The sequence below is a fragment of the Taurulus bubalis genome (genome assembly GCF_910589615.1).
Source record: "Taurulus bubalis genome assembly, chromosome: 10".
NCBI classification, from domain to species: domain Eukaryota; kingdom Metazoa; phylum Chordata; class Actinopteri; order Perciformes; family Cottidae; genus Taurulus; species Taurulus bubalis.
The window spans coordinates 1781627-1801037 of record NC_136598.1 but is presented as its reverse complement, the minus strand read 5'-3'; the positions used below and the strand labels follow the sequence as shown (position 1 = coordinate 1801037).

The following is a 19411-nucleotide window of genomic DNA, read 5'->3' as shown; positions in this document are numbered from 1 at the left end:
GGTGTTTTTTTTTATGCAGAGGAATGCCATCTACTCACACTCACGTGAGATTACACGTTGGACTATTTGATAGTTCGTTTTATTCCCAACCTTTTTTATTTCATGTTTGTGCATGAAAACACTGAGCCTTAAAAAATGGCTGAAGTTATAAAATTATTATGTGTGTTGTATTGCCTCGTGTCCTTAAGATGCACTTTTGGGTTTTTAATTGAGTGTAAAAGGGAATATTTCAAACTATTTTTTGTGTGTGTTGGCATACTGTGATATTCTGTAGTTTCTCAGGTTCAAACTGCACCATATCATTAAATTAATTTGAGAAGTTAAAAATGTTCCTCACATTGGATCTCAGCTTATCATTAAGGGGTCAAGGTGGGTCCTGCAGCCAGACCAGTTGAACCACTGCCCCAGACCACATGCATGTTCTTATTTGCTCACAATTATTTGTTGGACCAGTTATGTCCTTCTCAACTGTAACAAAAAAGCTTTGAAGAAAGTTATTTTCTTCTGTTTTAAGTTTGATCTTTCATAATTGTATATTTATTATAATTTACAGTTTTTTATTAAAGGACAAACAATTATTTTTCGACGTGTACAGTTATCAACTAATAATGATTATGAGACAACTAGTTCTTGAAAGGTTTCATGTTTTATGTACAGATATTACCCTTATAGAACAATTTGTACCTTTTAATATAACCTAATAGAACTAACCTAATATAACCCAGTGGACATGGTTACATGGTTAACAGCAATCGCTATTGGAGAACCAACAAGTCTCTGTGTAACTGGTTGAAGATTATTATTCCATTCACAACAGTGAAAAAAAACAAGATTGGCGTCTGCAACTTGAAGAGCAGCAAGAATTAGCTGAAAATAATATGGGGTTTAGTTTAAACTTCACACGATTCATTTTCAGCCCAAAATGTGCATATCTTTCATTCTGAAAATATTCAACCTGACTGCACATACACATTAGGTTTGTTCAGTGGGGGGATATTTCCAGCACGCCGGAGTCTTTGACACCACCTGGCTGAAGGACTTTTTCCCATTCACCCCTTTCCAATTGATGGTCATCGCTGAACATGCGGGCGAGGATGTTCCATGTCACCGTTTTGTATCATGTCCAATGGTTGCCATAGAGGAAATCTAAAATGGATCAAAAAAGTACTATTAATATCTGATACTTTACAGAATGTTTTCGAAAACGAAAGTGTTAATGACATACAATAGTTCAAATAAAAGATACATTTTAATCAGATTTGCTTGAGATGCTTAAAACAAAAAACTAAATCACCACACTCTTCTTTAGCTGAAAGTTGGAGGGATCTTTGAAAAGGTCCACTTCCTCCACTGAGGTGAACGAACCGGGTCTCCAGTCACTTCGACTTCTTGGCCAGTTGAGTGTATGTTACTGGCGAGATTGTCAACTTTGACCATCAATTGGTCAAGCTGCTGCTTCATGTCATGATAAGCTCATCATATGAACTTGAGCAGCTGTTAAAAAACATTAGAATAAGGTTAAAAAATTATTTGGACAACCGATTTTACTTAAAATATGGAAACATCAAGTTTTCTACAATTCCAGTAATGTAATCCTAATAATCATATTCGCTTGGATTCAATGTGGCAGTGTGTATTGTAATATACGTGGTATACAATTAACAATTGTTAACGTTTTAAAAAGTGAAATGATTAAATGTTCAATTTGAATCCCATAGCTGTTATTGCTCACCACAGCAGGCAACGGTGTCTGATCCACACCTTCCCCCTCGCCAAGTTGGGCTGTACCCCTGGCTTGTAGGTGTTTGCTGTCCTGCTGGTGATGGCGTCTGTGGAAGAGGGGGAGGAGGAGCAACAGTTGGAGGGGCAACTGTGCTGCTCGTCGTTTGACCTCTGGATCTTTTTTTTGAGGATTTTCCTCACAATCGTCATCCGAGTCCCCATATAAATGGCTATAAAGGGGGTTAGAAAAATATTCATTCGTCATACTAACACTAAATGACATGTATTTTTAATTTTTTTATTAAAAAGGTAAAAAAACAATTTAGTTATTCTCAGAATATGTCTACTGCACTTCTTTGTACAAAAAAAAAAAACTACAGCAACCTGAAAAATATAAGCACCAATGTATGTTTAGGTCAACTAACAACTAACATTAAATCTAGGGCTGCAACTAACGATTATTTTTCGATTAATCCATGAATCGGATAGAAAAATCCAAAAAGCATTAATTTCATTAACATTATCTGATCAATATCTGGGTCTCTTATGACCACGACATCACGTTGTTGGCTAAGCCCAACTACGTGATTTGATTCATTCTACTTTGGAGTAAAAAACAACAACAACCTGCAGCCAGATCCTCCGGTGTGCCGGTTTAACGTTAATGAGTGACAGCGTGAACTGAACCAGACCGGGGGTGACGGCATGTTTCATCACGTTACGGTTGTTTACAAGCAAGACTGAACTGTAACGGAACTTTAACGCCAACACAACCCAAACACGTTAGCTAACGTGATAGCAAGCTGGGCCCTATTTCTCGTACCTAGCCCGCTAACTCAGTAGTTAGCGGGCTAATTGTCAGGATAAGATGACGTAGGTCGGGCTTTCTCGGTTTCTCGAAGCAAGCTTAGATAAATCACATCAACACATCCAAAAATCGAAACCTGCTCCCGGGCAGGCTTACTGAACTTCACTGGATAACCTGGACACTCCCACGGACAAAAAAGGCAGCTCACTTCCTCATTGATGAAGGAGCGATATTAGTTATATTAGTTTTATAGGGAGCGAGTTCTTTCAGATCGCCAGGATCCATCCTTTACATCATCATGACTTCCTGTACGCGGCGCTATAGATTTTGCCGGCAAGAAATAATTTATTTACGAGAGCTTCTCGAGCCGTGGACATTGATCACCACAGGCGCAGCTGATCGCCGTCTCAGACACAGACTATCAGCCGCTGCATGCCGCTGTTCTTAAGTTTATTTAGCTCTTAAGAAACTTATGGATGTGTTGAAAGCACTCATAATTATATGACAGTGTTATTATTACACCATGCATATCATTATTGTAGAACATGATTAAGGTGATCGTGATGAGAATACAGAGAATCACACATAATTTATTTTCACTGCTTCAATTGATTGAATTTCTGATTATGAATAATACATACATACTGATCCGCCCATAACATATTCAAACTCCTATACACATATATAGTACATGATTCATACGTGCAGACAGTACATATATCCTCATAAGTATATATTTATTCGTAAATATAATCTGATTGATTTGGGTGATGAAGCACTTCAAATTAGCCGATGCATTTTCCCAACACTGACGCATTTAACTTGTCTGATGTATTTGTGACGCTTATGTCTCGCAGCCAGGGCGCTGTTAAAGTTGCGTTCACGGCAACAATGTTGCAAAAACGTTGGAATACTCGCAACGCGTTTGCTGTGAATGACTACGGTATTGACTTCCTCATCTGCCTTCATGATCATCTCCTGCTACTCAGTAGAGAAATAAAAAGAGGTTCCTCTGAGTTTATTGTCCATTGTACTGTTAGAACATCGTGGTGTCAGTGCTCCATTATTATCCCTTCTGAAGAGGAGCGGGCGCATTTATCCAGATGACTGACATCTGGCTAGAATTAACGAGACGTTTCAGCGCGGATCAGCCATGAAGAAACCCAGATAGCCTGATGTCAATCATCTCGCTAATTTAAGGTGGAGATTAGGACATTTGCTTGACTTTGTTTAGCCAGGTACGAGAAACAGGGCCCTGACTAGCTTCCATTCAAAACAAGTTTGAGGGAAATGAAGACGCTGATTGACATCAGGCTACCTGGGTTTCTTCACGGCTGATCCGCGCTGAAACGTCTCGTTAATTCTAGCCAGATGTCAGTCATCTGGATGAATGCGCCCGCTCCTCTTCAGAAGGGATAATAATGGAGCACTGGCACCACCATGTTCTAACAGTACAATGGACAATAAACTCAGAGGAACCTCTTTTTATTTCTCTAATGAGAAGCAGGAGATGATCATGAAGGCATATGAGGAAGTCAATACCGTAGTCATTCACAGCAAACGCGTTGCGAATATTCCAACGTTTTTGCAACATTGTTACCGTGAACGCAACTTTAACTCCGCCCCCGCTGCGAGACATAAGCGTCACAAATATATCAGACAAGTTAAATGCGTCAGTGTTGGGAAAATGTATCGGCAAATTTGAAGTGCTTCATCACCCAAATCAATCAGATTATATTTACGAATAAATATATATATTATATATAGATCAATATGTATGCATTATTCATAATCAGAAATTCAATCAATTGAAGCAGTGAAAATAAATGTGTGATTCTCTGTATTCTCATCACGATCACCTTAATCATGTTCTACAATAATGATATGTATGGTGTACTAATAGCATTGTCATATAATTATGAGTGCTTTCAACACATCCATAAGTTTCTTAAGAGCTAAATAAACTTAAGAACAGCGGCATGCAGCGGCTGACAGTCTGTGTCTGAGACGGCGATCAGCTGCGCCTGTGGTGATCAATGTCCGCGGCTCGAGAAGCTCTCTAAATAAATTATTTCTTGCCGGCAAAATCTATAGCGCCGCGTACAGGAAGTCATGATAATGTAAAGGATGGATCCTGGCGATCTGAAAGAACTCGCTCCCTATAAAACTAATATAACTAATATCGCTCCTTCATCAATGAGGAAGTGAGCTGCCGTTTTTGTCCGTGGGAGTGGCCAGGTTATCCAGTGAAGTTCAGTAAGCCTGCCCGGGAGCAGGTTTCGATTTTTGGATGTGTTGCTATGGTAATTTATCTAAGCTTGCTTCGAGAAACCGAGAACGCCAGACCTACGTCATCTTATCCTGACAATTAGCCCGCTAACTCAGGAAGCCAGGTACGAGAAATAGGGCCCTGGTCAAAAAGCTTAGACACACCTTTATTGCTCCATGACATAAATTAAAGCTTGTGCAACGTGACGCTGAATCGTCATCACTGACGTCCTGCCGACTGAAAGCAGCTGCATCAGACGCAGCTCATGTCATGGAGAGGCTGAGTGGGCTACAGATATTATGAACCCAGATCCAGGGTGTTTGATGTTACGTTTGTGGGACTTCCACAACAGAAATAGCACTAACCACGCCCCCTCTCCGGCGCGTCTACAATAACCACAAATAGTCCAGCATAACACGACAGTAGCAACCAATATAATATCGAACACTTACCTAAAACGTTATAAAAACGTGTGGTGCAGCTGGCGTCAGATTAGAAAAGACAGGTGTGAAATGAGACGTGAACGTCAGTTGGAAGTAGGGCGTAGACGTACTTCATGATCATGATTGGTTGTTTGAGTTGTCATCTATCCTTTCTCCTTTTACGAATATATATTTAAATAAAAAATAAAATAGTTTGTTTGCTTTTATATATATATATATATATATATATATATATATATATATATATATATATATATATATATGTTACAACCGGCCCTTTGAGGACGACCATGATGCTGATGTGGCCCGGGGTGAAAATGAGTTTGACACCCTTGAACTAGACTAACGACAACATATTTATGTTTAGCATGATCTATATACTGTATATATAATATTAACTACGAGAATGAATAAAACAATAGTATGAAAAACACTTCGAAAAGAATAAAGAAATGATAACAACGATCAAAGACTGCCCCTCCCCATCATGCAGGAGCAACATGGAGCGGTCCAATCAGCACCATTTAAGCAGGTCTGATGCAGCTCCTTTTGTTTGCGAGGAGAAAAAAATAACTGCTGACGAAAGTTGCTAAAAAAACTTTGCCATATGAAACCAAAATGTATGTGTCCAGTTATCTAAGATTTAGAGTTTGTACATGTATATTATAAGTGTTGTACTAAACCAGTGGTTCTCAAACTTTTTCTGTGACGCCCTACTTTGAGGAAGAAAATGTTCATCGCCTCAACAAAATTGTAACAAAATGGTCCATGCTGAATTTTTATTGAAATAACTTTTTGTGACTCCATTTGTGTTTTTTCAAATAATAGAATAAAGAAAATTACAATCCCTTTCAGGTAAACCAGATTGCTCCATCAGACAAAAACAAATAGCATGTGCAATCACTTTGTTAGAGCAATGCAAATAAAGTTCTATCTGTGCAAAAAATAACCAGTCTGCAAAGATTTGTAAATTAGCCAGAATGTAGCACAACAATGGAAGTGGAAGCCGTGTTCTTGTTCATTTAAATGTGAAAGCGCAATAAAAAGATGTTGTCCCTAAAATTACTGAATAATCGTGATCTCATTATAATGTGTGTGTGTGTGTATATATATATATGCTGATAATAGTAGTTTGCTGCTATATTAACACTCTGAATATGGTATATGTTATGGAGAATCTGTAATGTTCAACACTATAAAATAATGACAGGTAAAAGAAAAAATAACTACAAAAGAAAAAATGTGGAAGCAGTTTTTTTTATCGTTAATTGCAATTCAAACTAATAATTTTTAGCATTCATTAATTTTTTTAGCATTCATTAATTTAACCCTCACACCAATCTGTAAATACAGATAAGCATGTCTGCCTCTTTTAGCTGGAAGGTTGTTCTTGAGAACCAAAGTTTGCTGTCTGTTTCAAAGTCAACTGTAAAATGTGATTTGTCCCAGCTCCGCATCAGATTAGTTGTGGGAGTTGTGCTGGGTTTGATGGCACATCTCTATTTGGGCTTCATGGCGGGTCAGCAGGAGCTGGCAGCCTAATAGCAGACCACATGGAAGAGATGGCGATGCCATATCACTCTCTGAGTCACCAGAGCTACTGTATGTGCAATGTTTGGACCATATAACATAGTTTGACAAAAATCAAGCGATGATGCAAAGAAGAATATTGTAATTCATCTAGTTTTGTTGTGTTTTTACAGCATCAACCTGATTACCTTGATAACTGAATTCTAAATTTTGAAATGCTGAATTTATGGTTCATAAACATGAAGTTTCATGTTTATGAACCATAAAAGAAGAAAAAAAAATACACTGCACTCTAGGTCACGATGAATTTCTATAGTTCTATAGTTCAAATTCAATAAATGCCAATACACCTGACAAAACACAGGCTGCTATTCATCTAAAGTACGCAGGGCTACCAAGCTTTTAGCGTTTCATATGGAAATAATATTGATGATGTCATTCTGTGTGCAGATATGCTACCATGTGGGCAGTGAGACAGACCCAGACCAGAGAGACAAGCAGACAGACAGGTCTGACATTGACATCCTCCAGCGTTACATAGCCCGTGGTTTCCCTGGCCTGGTCCCTGAACCTGCTGTGGTGGAGAGCTGCATTTACACGGTCAGTCTACACTCACAGTCTTTAAGCCTCAGAAGGTACAGCCGCTTGATGGCATCTACGGGTCATCAGAAAACATCAGAAGATCCAACAAACTGGCAAGGCTTATTGAATGATGCACTCCTTTCAAGGCCGAGCGTGATATTCACACTTCAAATGCTTATTTTGTGTAAATTAAAGAGTAACTTCAGCCCAAGGTCGGCGCCTAATGCTGCTTTCCATTTATCTAGGAAATAGTTCCAGTACAACCATAAATAGTTCCAGTACAACCAATCGGAAAATGTAGGTTCGTTTTATCCGCGTTCGCTATTATAGGAAATTAGAATTCCAGTCGATAGCAACACAGTACAGTCACATCTTTTAGATGTGTATAGCTTTAAAACATGTTTTAGTGAGCAGTTTGTCTTTAAAGACATCCCATGATAACCACCAGCATTTCTATTGTTTAAGGAAATACATTAAACAAAACAAATATTAATGACATTTTAGACCTTGTTTTATATTCATTTTAAATGTTTTTAACAGTAATGCACTTGCAATTCCAGTAATACATTCTAAACAGAACTATCCTGAACAGTTTATACTTAAACTGTATTTAAATTGTCATATATATATATATATATATATATATATATATATATATATATATATATATATATACACACGTACAAACATACAATTTGATCTCTGCATTAATTTAAACCCCATCCGAAACATTTGCATAAAGCATAAACATTTTAGGATTAAGGAAATTATTATTTTATTTTAGCTGCTGTAATGCACCTGGGGAGCATCTCGCGGATGACATGACAATCCTGCCCATGAGCAACCCCACACTACCGTCAGTTAGACCATCTATGTTTAGGTGGAGTTAACTGGATGGCTCATTCTTTCCATTTCCTCTCATCAGTTAAACAAACAGAATGTAGCTAGCCTTTCATACCAGATTCAATGGTGTGTGTGTGTGTGTGTGTGTGTGTGTGTGTGTGTGTGTGTGTGAGAGAGAGAGTGTGAAAACAACATAATTTCTGGGACCTTGTCCAGTGCCCCTGAACATCCACTGACAGTCGTGCTCTTTTCTGACTTAACAGCACGTGTTTTGTTCCATCACCAGTGACTCTTAATAGAGGACAGAGTTAAATAGCATGTGTCTTTTCAGTTCGCGCTGGACTCTTTCATCTAGTTAAATACATTTTCTGCATTGACTTTGATGGAGAAGGAGTGTGTGTGTCCTTGTCTCATGGTACTCTGGAAAATCTACAATTGCAGTCAGTTTGTGATTCATATCTCTATATGGTAGAATTAAGAAGCAGGAGAAAGAATATTGTATTGCTCTTAACTAAATGTGCACAATGTATAGTGCTTTTATCGAAGTGGAGGCTGTGAGTCCCCAACCCTCATTTGTATGTGGCTCTTCATGTTTTGTTGTTTTTGCAGCTAACGCCTGACGAGCATTTTGTGGTGGACCGTCACCCCTCCCACAGCAACATTGTGTTTGGAGCAGGATTCTCAGGTACGTCACAATACAACACAACATACCGTGAAACAAATCAGAGAAAATCTACGTCAGGGATCACCTTTGATAAGCCATGAGTGTGTTAGGAGGCATCACCGCACTGTGAACATATCCACCTGACACAACTATAGGATGTAGAAAGCGGAAGTAGACATGTCAAACGTATCATTGTCAGCATTGGAATCAAGCTTCCTTTACTTCCCTAGCTAATAGTGGAATCTGTAGCCTAGTAACAGCTGAACCTTGCAGCCGTCCAGCTGTGAGAATGTATTGAGAGCAACTATTAGGAAGCGGTACAGTTATATAAGAGTCTACAGCCACGCTACAAGCTCTGTGAGGCAGTACTTGGCCATTGTTGCGCTTTTGCACTAAATGCTTCAATTCAATTCAGTTTATTTTGTATAGCCCAGAATCATAAATTCCCTCGGAGGGCTTTACAGTCTGTACACATACGACATCCCTGTCCCAGGACCTCACATCGGATAAGGAACAACTCCCCAAATAAAGATAGTAAAAACCCTTTCACAGGGAAAAAAGGAAGAAACCTTCAGGAGAGCAACAGAGGAGGATCCCTCTCCCCGAATGAACAGAAGCAATAGATGTCATGTGACCAGAATGAACAACGTAACAGAGTTACAGCACATTACATGAATATAATTATTCATAATTATTCATATGAGTAGTAGTAAGCATGAGGAAACAGCTTCAACGCTCACTATGTCAGTGTTAACATGCTTGTGTATAACAGGTCCCGTTTACCATGTACATTATTGTAGTTTAGTGCATTAGTATTCTAACATCTGCACATTAGCACAAAACACAGAGTAAAGTGCCGGCTGAGGGAAATGGCCTTGTTTGTTTAGGCATTTGGTCTTAAATCAAAGACAAATCATTTGTCATTTGAATTCATCCTCTGGGCACATACCATGCATGTCAGCACACGGTGTGGGCATCATGGAACACATAAGGACTGTTGGCACTGGGGTTGGGGGAGCGTACACATATTTAGGCCATCGCTGATTGGCTGGGTAAGAGACAGGGGGCTTGAGATTGTTGTGAGAGTTGATGCTTGTTGGAAAGGCTAACCAAAAAGGTGTTGGTGAGTTTAATGTTGTGTCTATTGAGGTTGAATGCGGCGTGTCTCAAAATGCTCTCGCTCTAGTGATCTCACCACGACAGCAGCACATATATTGGTGAGCATTGATGTTGGGCTAATGGCCTGGTTGGAACATTTTAACATATCAGCCAAACGTTATTGACACATGTAGGCTATTGCATGTCAAACTTCTGTCTACAATTTATTTATGTATTAATTTATTAAATTTGAAATGCTTAAAAACAACAACAACAAAAAGCGTCTGTGTTTTTAAGTCAAACAGGTCAAAGAGCAGAAAGATGTGTACTAGCACCCTGTACACCAGATGAGTGGCAGCATAAAAACAGCAGCAGTCAAATGAATCTGCATCGCTTGTTTCCTCCTCAACAAGAAACCCAGAGCCACACAGGCTGCGTGAGCAGAGAGCTGTGGATGTGTGTCGAGGCAGACGTAAAAGGTCCAGAGGAACATGTTCGTGTTCAGAGGAACAAGGTCACGGTCTAACAAGGATGCATTGGACAGGAGGAAGAAAACAGAAAGGACAGTATCCAGAGAGAACCAGACGTATATTTGAAAGAGAGAGGCCTTCATTTAATTGTAAAGTTTTACCGTTATAATATTATTATATTTAAATTGTAGCAAGTCCATGTTTACTAAAGGCATTCCTAATACACACAATGAGATATCAGTTCTGTCATGTGTTCAGCACAGAACTATTCCCAGGACATGATTAGCTTAACTTTGCTCAAATACCAGAGACCACTCCACAACTGTCCCATTTACCCAGGCACCCTTTCTCTTGTATTCATGTCAGCAGACAGAAGTCAAGGTTTCAGAAGAAGTTGCTACTAACAGCTGTAAGATGCAGTGACTGAATGTCGGGTTTGAGCTCTAAGCCTTCCTGACTCACAAACATGTAGGATTCAAAAGAATAAAGATTTATTTTCACATGCTAGCAGGGTTTTTGCCCCTTTTTGTTTTTGTTCAGCTCAACCACAATGTCCCTGAGCTCTGTAGTGACTGCACAGAGATGAAACTGATATCATCCCTTCATCTAACTCAGGGCTAGATGGCAACGTCAGGCTGTTCCTGGAACAGTATCTGTTTACAGTACACTGAACCTTTTATGGAACATCGGGAAAAAACAGATTTCTCATTTGTTATTTCCTTTTTAGGGTGTCAAATACCGACTGTTTGTCAGGTACCTCTGTGTCTGATACAGAGCAACAAGAAATCCCTTGAGCATCTTCATAAGACACCAGGATTCAGGGAACTACAGTGCCATTTGGAGTTGCTCAGAGAAACGGAGTGTGATGATGTAGTATAAAGACCGAAGTGACCGCGAGTGGTCAAACCAACACGGGACTATCAACCAGGAGACTTGCGTTAGAGAGTTGTTAATAACTTCCTGCTGGCATTAAATTCCCTTGTCTCACTTGTCCCAAGAGCATTATGTGTGTGTGTGTGTGTGTGTGTGTGTGTGTGTGTGTGTGTGTGTGTGTGTGTGTGTGTGTGTGTGTGTGTGTGTTGACTTATTTTGTACGTTGTGTTTATCTTAGTTTCCATATTTATTAACCCTCTGGAGTCGGGGGTCATTTTCTTGATTTTAAATAATTTCTTAAATTCACTTTTTAAAGTCACTTGCATATGATAGATACCCATGTGTTTTACATCTAAAATTGCAAAACAATCTCAGCTCTCTATATAATGAGGCACCATTGTCATAAGGCAAATGTGTAAAGAGAAATATTACTCTAAAGCTGAAAAATGTAATCTAGATTTTGGAAAATCTTCATATCTCTTGTGAAAACATAGCTTTACTCAGGAGGTCGAACTGTTTTGGTGCTTGAAATTAGTTTACCAAAGGTATTAGGTTCACAAAAGCAGTGACATATAAGAACAAAAAAATGGTAGAAACATGTAAATAAATGTCTAAAACCAAATGTATTATTATATGGTGAGATGATGAGCTGTGGCTGGCGTTGTGGCCTGCAGTGATGATCTGGCAGAGACAGACTGGAGGCTGCTAAAGCGATGCTGCATGTTGTCCTCTGGACCCTGGCAGCTGCAAATCCTCTCTGTAAAATACATTACTAGTAGTTCACTGAAAGAAAGTAACGGGATAGTGACAATATTTGATTACGCCCCGTTCAGTCTCATAACCACCCTGTAGCCTACCCATTTAGCTACCGTTAGCTTCCGGTTAGCGCGCAGCTAACCTAACAACACGGTCATTTCAGTCTCACAAACACATAACAGAGATCCAACACTACTAGGTGTACTACGTTCACTGAAAGAAAGTTAACGGGATCGTGACAATATTTGAACACCCATCGTTCAGTCTTTTATCCGTCCTGTAGACATATATAACCAGGGCTCAAGTTTTTAAGACAGGTAAGAGTGACATATCCTCCTCCTCCTCCTCCCCCGGCCGCACCTCCGCCCATGCCGTATGCCCACAGACCAGCCCCCCTCACCCCCATATTATTATTAGCTTTATTTACATTGGTTGCTGGATTACATTTCACCCAGATACAACAGATAGGTTTTTCTGATTGGCTATTCGTGTAGCCCATTTCTTTTTTTTTGATTGGCTGATGAGTGGCACCTCGCGGCAGAACTCCAGGGGATTCGGGGGAGACGTGCTTAAATCCTCCATGGTGAGGGCAGCGCGACCAGGTCATGTTTGTGCACTGCGGCACATTAAATAGCCTAGAGGTTTTTTTCAGCGTGAGAAATACGATGTGTGGCGGGAGGGCGTGACTTAAGACCGAAATGCGTGACACTTGAGAGCCCTGTATAACCCCATTAGCGATCGTTAGCTCGCTACCATTAGCTTCGTGTTAGCAGCAGCTCTATCTGGCTACAGGTCCTGTTACTAACGTAAATATGCTATTGCAAAGTTCAGTAAATACACTTACCCATCTTCCAATGGATCCCTTTGCTTGGCGTTGTCCTGTAGATCTCAGGGATCGACACAATGCCATAAATGCAAATCATTTAATATTAACTGAAACTCTAGATTGTTTGAAAACTGGTCTTTTCACAACTATAGCCATAAAACATAGACTCTTAGACAATATACTCATGTGTTCACTCAGAGCTGCAGAATGTCCAGAGTCCAGCTGGACACAGCAGACCTTCCATGTATTAGGGACTTAGATCCTTCACTTTTAATGAGAGGTTCTTGTCCAGTGTGAGGTCTGGGCTTTGGTCTACACTCCTGTTCTTCTCTAATGAACACCCCCAGAAGGCCTCCACCTCTTCTACAGTTATCTCTGTTGTCTCCTGACACTTCCATATAATCGTGTCCTTCACCTGATTATATCAGCAACTAGAAACTACAAAATTTCACAAGAAATTTTGAAAGTGTGGCTACTACTGCCGTAAGACGTCGCAATATATATACATTACCGGTAGTGAGATGTGTTATTGAGGTACATATATATATATATATATATATATATATATATATATATATATATATATATATGCCAACATTAGCTATGAGGGCTTGATGGTGTAAATATGAATAGGACAGCACTTTGCTGCAACATATCACGTGATTACATAAACAACTATTGTGTACAATTGTGTATTTATTTTCTATTTAATACAATAATCCTCATTTGAGCTTTATGTTAAGATACACTTAAATCATGGGGCTTTTATGTTGAAAGGGAAGACAGAAAGACAGACAGGTAGACAGACAGGAGGCGTTATAATGACTTTGACTGAATATCTCCAAGTCATATGTGTGTGCAGATTTTCTACCAAACCATCTGTTAGACCCCAGATTTCGAGGCAAAAACAAGCTCAAATCTCCAATATAGTACATTTACAAGAGAGGAAACAAGCAGCCAATCGCACTGATATGCTTGAATATTGTTATGGACTTAATAATGTGAACGTGAGCGTCAGTGAAGCTGTTAGTCCTGATTCAAAGTGACACACACACACGCGCGCACACACGCGAACGTGCACGCGACCGTATTAACACGTGCACGCGCACCCACATGCTCGCACATAGACACACACAGTCAGCTGGCTTTGCCTAACACAAAGCTAACTTTGTGTTAGCTAACTTCATGCTAGCAATCAAATTCACTCCTCTGTCTCTCCACTATGTTCACGAGACTGTAATTACACACGCACGCTTCGACACACAACACACACAGTCAGCCATTTTGTGTAACATAAGTTGTTAATAACTTCCTGCTGGCATTAAATTCCCTTGTCTCACTTGTCCCAAGAGCATTATGTGTGTGTGTGTGTGTGTGTGTGTGTGTGTGTGTGTGTGTGTGTGTGTCTGTATATATATATGTGTGTGTGTGTGTGTGTGTGGGGGGGGGGACATCAAATTCACTTTTCTTCCTCTCCACTAAGAGCACGCAGTTGCTCTCTGTCTATCCTCTCTTTGTATGATATAGCAGTTTGAGTGTGTGAATCTGCACTAATTAGCTAATTTGATGCACCTGTGTCATGAGTGACAGACTGAGTTTTTGCTTTGAAGATGACCTCCATAGGCTTCAATGCATTATTTGTTTTCATAAAAAGCTTCATATCTCAAGAACTTCAAAGGCAAGACGCCAAAATATATATTTTCTGAGAGATAAGACTCTTGCGAACACGTCGATGTTGTTTGTGGGTCTCTAGGTTACACGATGTGTCTCTAGTTGCAATTTCTAAATCAGGTACGGTCGTCGGAGAGAGACATTTTTGAGGGAGATTTAACATGGGAGGGAATGGAAGAAGAAGGAGGACCACCTCTCACATATCGTCTGATTTAAACGCGTCTGAATCTGTTGGATTCAAATCGACCCAAGTTTACGAAGTAAGACAAGATTTCCTACGTTTTGATGTATAAATTATGCCCAAAGACTTAGTATTGTGGAGGAGATGGCAAAAAGCAAATACTTTATTGGAGAAATCCTCAAGGGTCTGTCCACTCTAGCTGTGACTCACTCACTCTGAGCTGCGCCATACACACCCATGTTAAAGTAAGAAAAGTTGCTAAAAAAGCATAAAACGAAAACGGTGAAAGTTACAAAACTATAAAAGATATCAGAAATCTGAAATCATAGAATAATAGCTGAAGGTTTTGTCAACATTTTAAAAGTTTAAGTTGTGTCTTTAGCTGAACGTATGCAGAACCTGTAAGCGTTTGAAGTTGAAGAGGATTTGAAGATTTTCCCCACCCGCTCCCATTAATTTAAATTTTCATAAAAAGCTTAATAATTCAACGATTTGTCAGAAGTCAGAACTATGAAGAGATATAGCCATCGTGTCCTTAAGTAGCTAAATATTTTAATATTTGAACGGTCTATGACCCCTTGCAGCTGAGCCACACTTAATAACAATACAATGATTACAACCTTTTGCGTAGTGAAGCTAAAAAATGATTGTGTGGCCATCACACCAAAGGCACAGTGCAACATTGAGCAAAGGCGGCCATTTTGTTCAAAGGAGGGTGTAGCACAGTCTCTGTCCCACTAGAACCAGTCCACTCATCCTCTGTCCCACTAGAACCAGTCCACTCAGCCTCTGTCCCACTAGAACCAGTCCACTCAGTCTCTCTGTCCCACTAGAACCAGTCCACTCATCCTCTCTGTCCCACTAGAACCAGTCCACTCATCCTCTGTCCCACTAGAACCAGTCCACTCATCCTCTGTCCCACTAGAACCAGTCCACTCAGTCTCTCTGTCCCACTAGAACCAGTCCACTCATCCTCTGTCCCACTAGAACAGGGGTCGGCAACCTCTGCATGCGACTCTTTAGCCCGTCTGTTGCGGCTCCCTGAGGCTTTGACAAAAAAATAATATATTTAATTAATTAATAATTATAATTATTTATTTTTTTGCCCAGTGGAAAAACTTTCAAAGGGAATTCTTCTCATCTTGGAGTTTTAGGTAATATTGGGTCACTAAAAATCAAAATAAATGTTTAAATATTTCTTTAACTAAAACTTAAAGTAGCTGTCAAGCCTCTTTCCCTGCAGGTGACTACTCGTGATTCAGAGCCCCGCCCTCGCTAAACTATCAACGGATGAATAAATAAAAAGAAAAGTCACGGAGGAAAGTGGAGCATTTAATTTTGCGTGGACGAATTCATTTGCTTTCACTGCCAACGTTGCTGCTGACCTGTCTGCTTGATATGTGGCGAGAAATTAGCAAAAAACTAAAAATGTAATGTTGAAAGACTCTTCCAGAACAAGCATCTGCTGAAAGGTATCAATCTGCAGAAGAGCGATTCCTCAACTGCTGCAGTAAACTGAGTAAAGTAAATATACTTTCAGGAAGCTGATCAAGTCTCCAGACTCAACTACTGCTGCTGGTTCTGCGTCAGCTCATGAGACCCTGAGGCGTCCGCTAGTAAAAACGGATCCGTTCTCCTCCGTTTGCGGAGCTCACGTAGCAAAATGTAAAACTCACATGAAGACAGAGATCGAACCTGCTACTTTGTGATTACAGGGCGAACACTCTACCACATGAGCCACATTTATAGACAGTATTCAAGGTTTGCATCGTTGTGCTTTTAATTGATCTCAATGTAGTCGACACATGACTATTTATTGTCTCCTCTTCATAAGAGTTTGATAGTTATAAACAGGTAAAATAGCAATACAATGTCAAAAATTGTCTTTATTCTTGTTCTATAATTTCGTAAATACAACAAACTATAGTTTTTGTATATATATTATGACTATATATAAAACTTCAGAAGCTGTGATATCAAATAGCTTTTGCGGCTCCAGACACTTTTTTTTGTGTGGAAAAAAGGGCAAAATGGCTCTTTGGATAGGAAAGGTTGCTGACCCCTGCACTAGAACCAGTCCACTCATCCTCTGTCCCACTAGAACCAGTGTGGCTTGAAAAGTAGTCAGGTACAGAAAATATCAAATTATTGAAGTTAATCAAACAAAGTTCACAAAACTAGAACAACGTTGCAGCACAAGAGTAAATGTGAGTTATTACTGGAGTTATTAATTCCTCCCTGAGGTCCGACATCCATGTTTATTTTCTTTCAAAGATACGACTCCAGGTTTTCCAGTCTTAATTATGACTTGGATGGATGATGACATTAAAGGCATTAAAGTTCTGAAACTGGTAATTAGGATAACTCTCACAGATCATAATCATCATTATGTTCATGAGTCACTGTTAATGGTACTCTTTGTGCTCATTCTCCAACAAAGAACTCAGAGCCCTATTGAAGAGGTTCACAGGGCTTCTACCAAATACTGAAAAAGTGTGCTTCCTTCCTCGCCCTTCTTCACTAAGGTATCAAAAGCCAGACACAAGTGCTTTAAAGCAAGTACTGGGGGGTTGCCATAGCTACAAAGTCACCCTGTGGGCTTGGCCATCTATTGAGGTTTTCATTCTCCTTCTCTGGCGAGATGAAAATTCACATGGCCAAACTGTCGGAGGCAAGCTTTTATGACTTCAAAGCCAGACAGAATCCACGAGAGCTCCGAGACCTTTGTCAGATGGCGATGTGCTGCATTCCTCAAGCCTGGTTGACATTCACAGTTTGCCTCCCAGACCTTAGCAACAAGGACATCAGACTGCTGCATGTTGGAAACACACACACTCTCATCTCACTCCTGGGCTGGAGTACATGAAGCCATTACGCAGAGAAAGAACAAATCCCCTTAATTTAGCATTTGTTCCCGGTTCACTAAAGTGAATAGATGCTCAGTGAAAGGCATCGCAACAGCTTTGCTCTTCTTTTATGTATACACTCGTGTGGGGCTCGAACCCATCGTCTGACTCAGACAAAGGCAGAGATGCAGGCTATTTATAGGGTACTACAAGGTCCATTAGGATGTTGATTCATCTGGCATGGTTTGATGATCCACGTATGTGTGCTCAACGTAATTACTTCTCTTCTCCAGGTCATGGCTTCAAGTTTGGACCAATCATTGGAAAGCTCCTGTGTGAACTCGCCCTGGGAGAAGTGCCCTCCTATGACCTTTCACCTTTTCAAATCAGACGCTTCCAGGATAAGACCAAATCAGCTTTATAGAGCTGGGGCTTGATACTCTGGGCATCAACCGATCACCAGTCTTTTCTAAATGTGGCTGCAGTATGATTTGAGCTTGTCATGGTAATTTAGCCCGATGTTGTGCAGCATAATCACACAATCATGTAGGACTATGTTTTGTCTGTTGCTTTATTTGATTTCCATGTTGACATGCTATACCTGCAGATACATCACCGACCTATGCTGCGTTCACACCAAACGCGGCGTGAATACTCGTCAAAGGGGGCGTGGCTTATCTCCGTTGCGTATCTCTGTGAAAAGAGCTATCATTTCCGCTATCGATAATATTACCCGTAGTCCCACAACAGCGTCTGAATGAAGCCGCTTCCAGCGCTACTTCAGGACCAGCAGCAGTTTGAATCAGCAACGGCAAGACGGCGGTGATGACGGGCAGAGCTTCTCAACGCTGATTGGCTGGCTCAACTCAGCGGCACGCAATTTTAGTTCCATAGTTGGAACATTTCAACTCGTGTCAAATGTGCTATTTGGACTGGTTCAGGTCCTTTGTTTTAGTCTGTATCTTCATGTTTACCATACAGACAAGACAGTGGTAGAACTCTTTTCATCTAACTCTGGGCAAGAGAGCAAATAAGTGCATCTACCAAAATGAAACCTGGTTCCTGTAAATCGTACAGGAACCTGCTTTCCTCGACTAGATTTCTCCTGGAGAAACACACATACACAGAACAGGGTTTCTAATCAACTATAAGGTTCATGGCAAAGTGTTAATTATTGCTACGATGGCGGGGCTTTTGAATCTTTGCAAATTTCACACAATGTATACATATTTTCACAAAAAAAAGCTGTGCTATTTCTACAGAAATCTTCCTTCTCGGCGCATGAAAATGTTATGAACTATGATATCCTGCTTAAATGATTTCTCAGAATAACCTGGTCTCTTGTGTTCATTTACACTCGCTGAATTACTGGGGCGGTTGCCTTTCCTTAATAGTGGTACAACATATGGCTCGGTTGTGAAGACGTCACCATGTCACCAGGGAGCAGTCTACCTGAGAGGCATACCGATCTCCACAGCTGCATATCAGTCCAGCCCTCCAAAGCAACGACAACTAGAGTCTAGCATTTTTGTGCAATTGTAAATTCACCCATCTGGGCTGAATGGTGAAAAAAGCTATAATCTTATTGGCTTGTATGATTTCATGCATCAGTGAATTTCTCTCTAGCTGCCGTCCCAGCATTCCCCATTTTTCCAACTAAGTACATGGTTAAAAAGACATCAGCCGTCGAGCCATTTGTCTATGTGAAGCCAGCTGCGTGCTTCGGCTTCAGAGGTGGCCTATTGCCTGGATCCATCTCCCCATGTACCGGTAAACCTTTTAATCACTAATCAGCCTATTACAATGGATGCCAACCACAGCCATCAGTG

General features: G+C 40.2%; 1 protein-coding gene across 1 annotated transcript in view; it reads left to right on the top strand.

The window, feature by feature from the left end:
* pipox (pipecolic acid oxidase) overlaps positions 1 to 18887 on the top strand; it is a gene marked incomplete at its 5' end in the record, with an annotated part of 52811 nt that extends 33924 nt beyond the window's left edge. The window contains 3 exons of the mRNA XM_079224456.1: positions 7223 to 7372; positions 8807 to 8882; positions 17876 to 18887. Of these exons, the coding sequence (XP_079080582.1) occupies positions 7223 to 7372; positions 8807 to 8882; positions 17876 to 18006 (357 nt within the window). The 3' untranslated portion in view covers positions 18007 to 18887. The remainder of the gene's footprint in view (positions 1 to 7222; positions 7373 to 8806; positions 8883 to 17875) is intronic.
* Between the last annotated feature and the right edge of the window lie 524 nt (positions 18888 to 19411).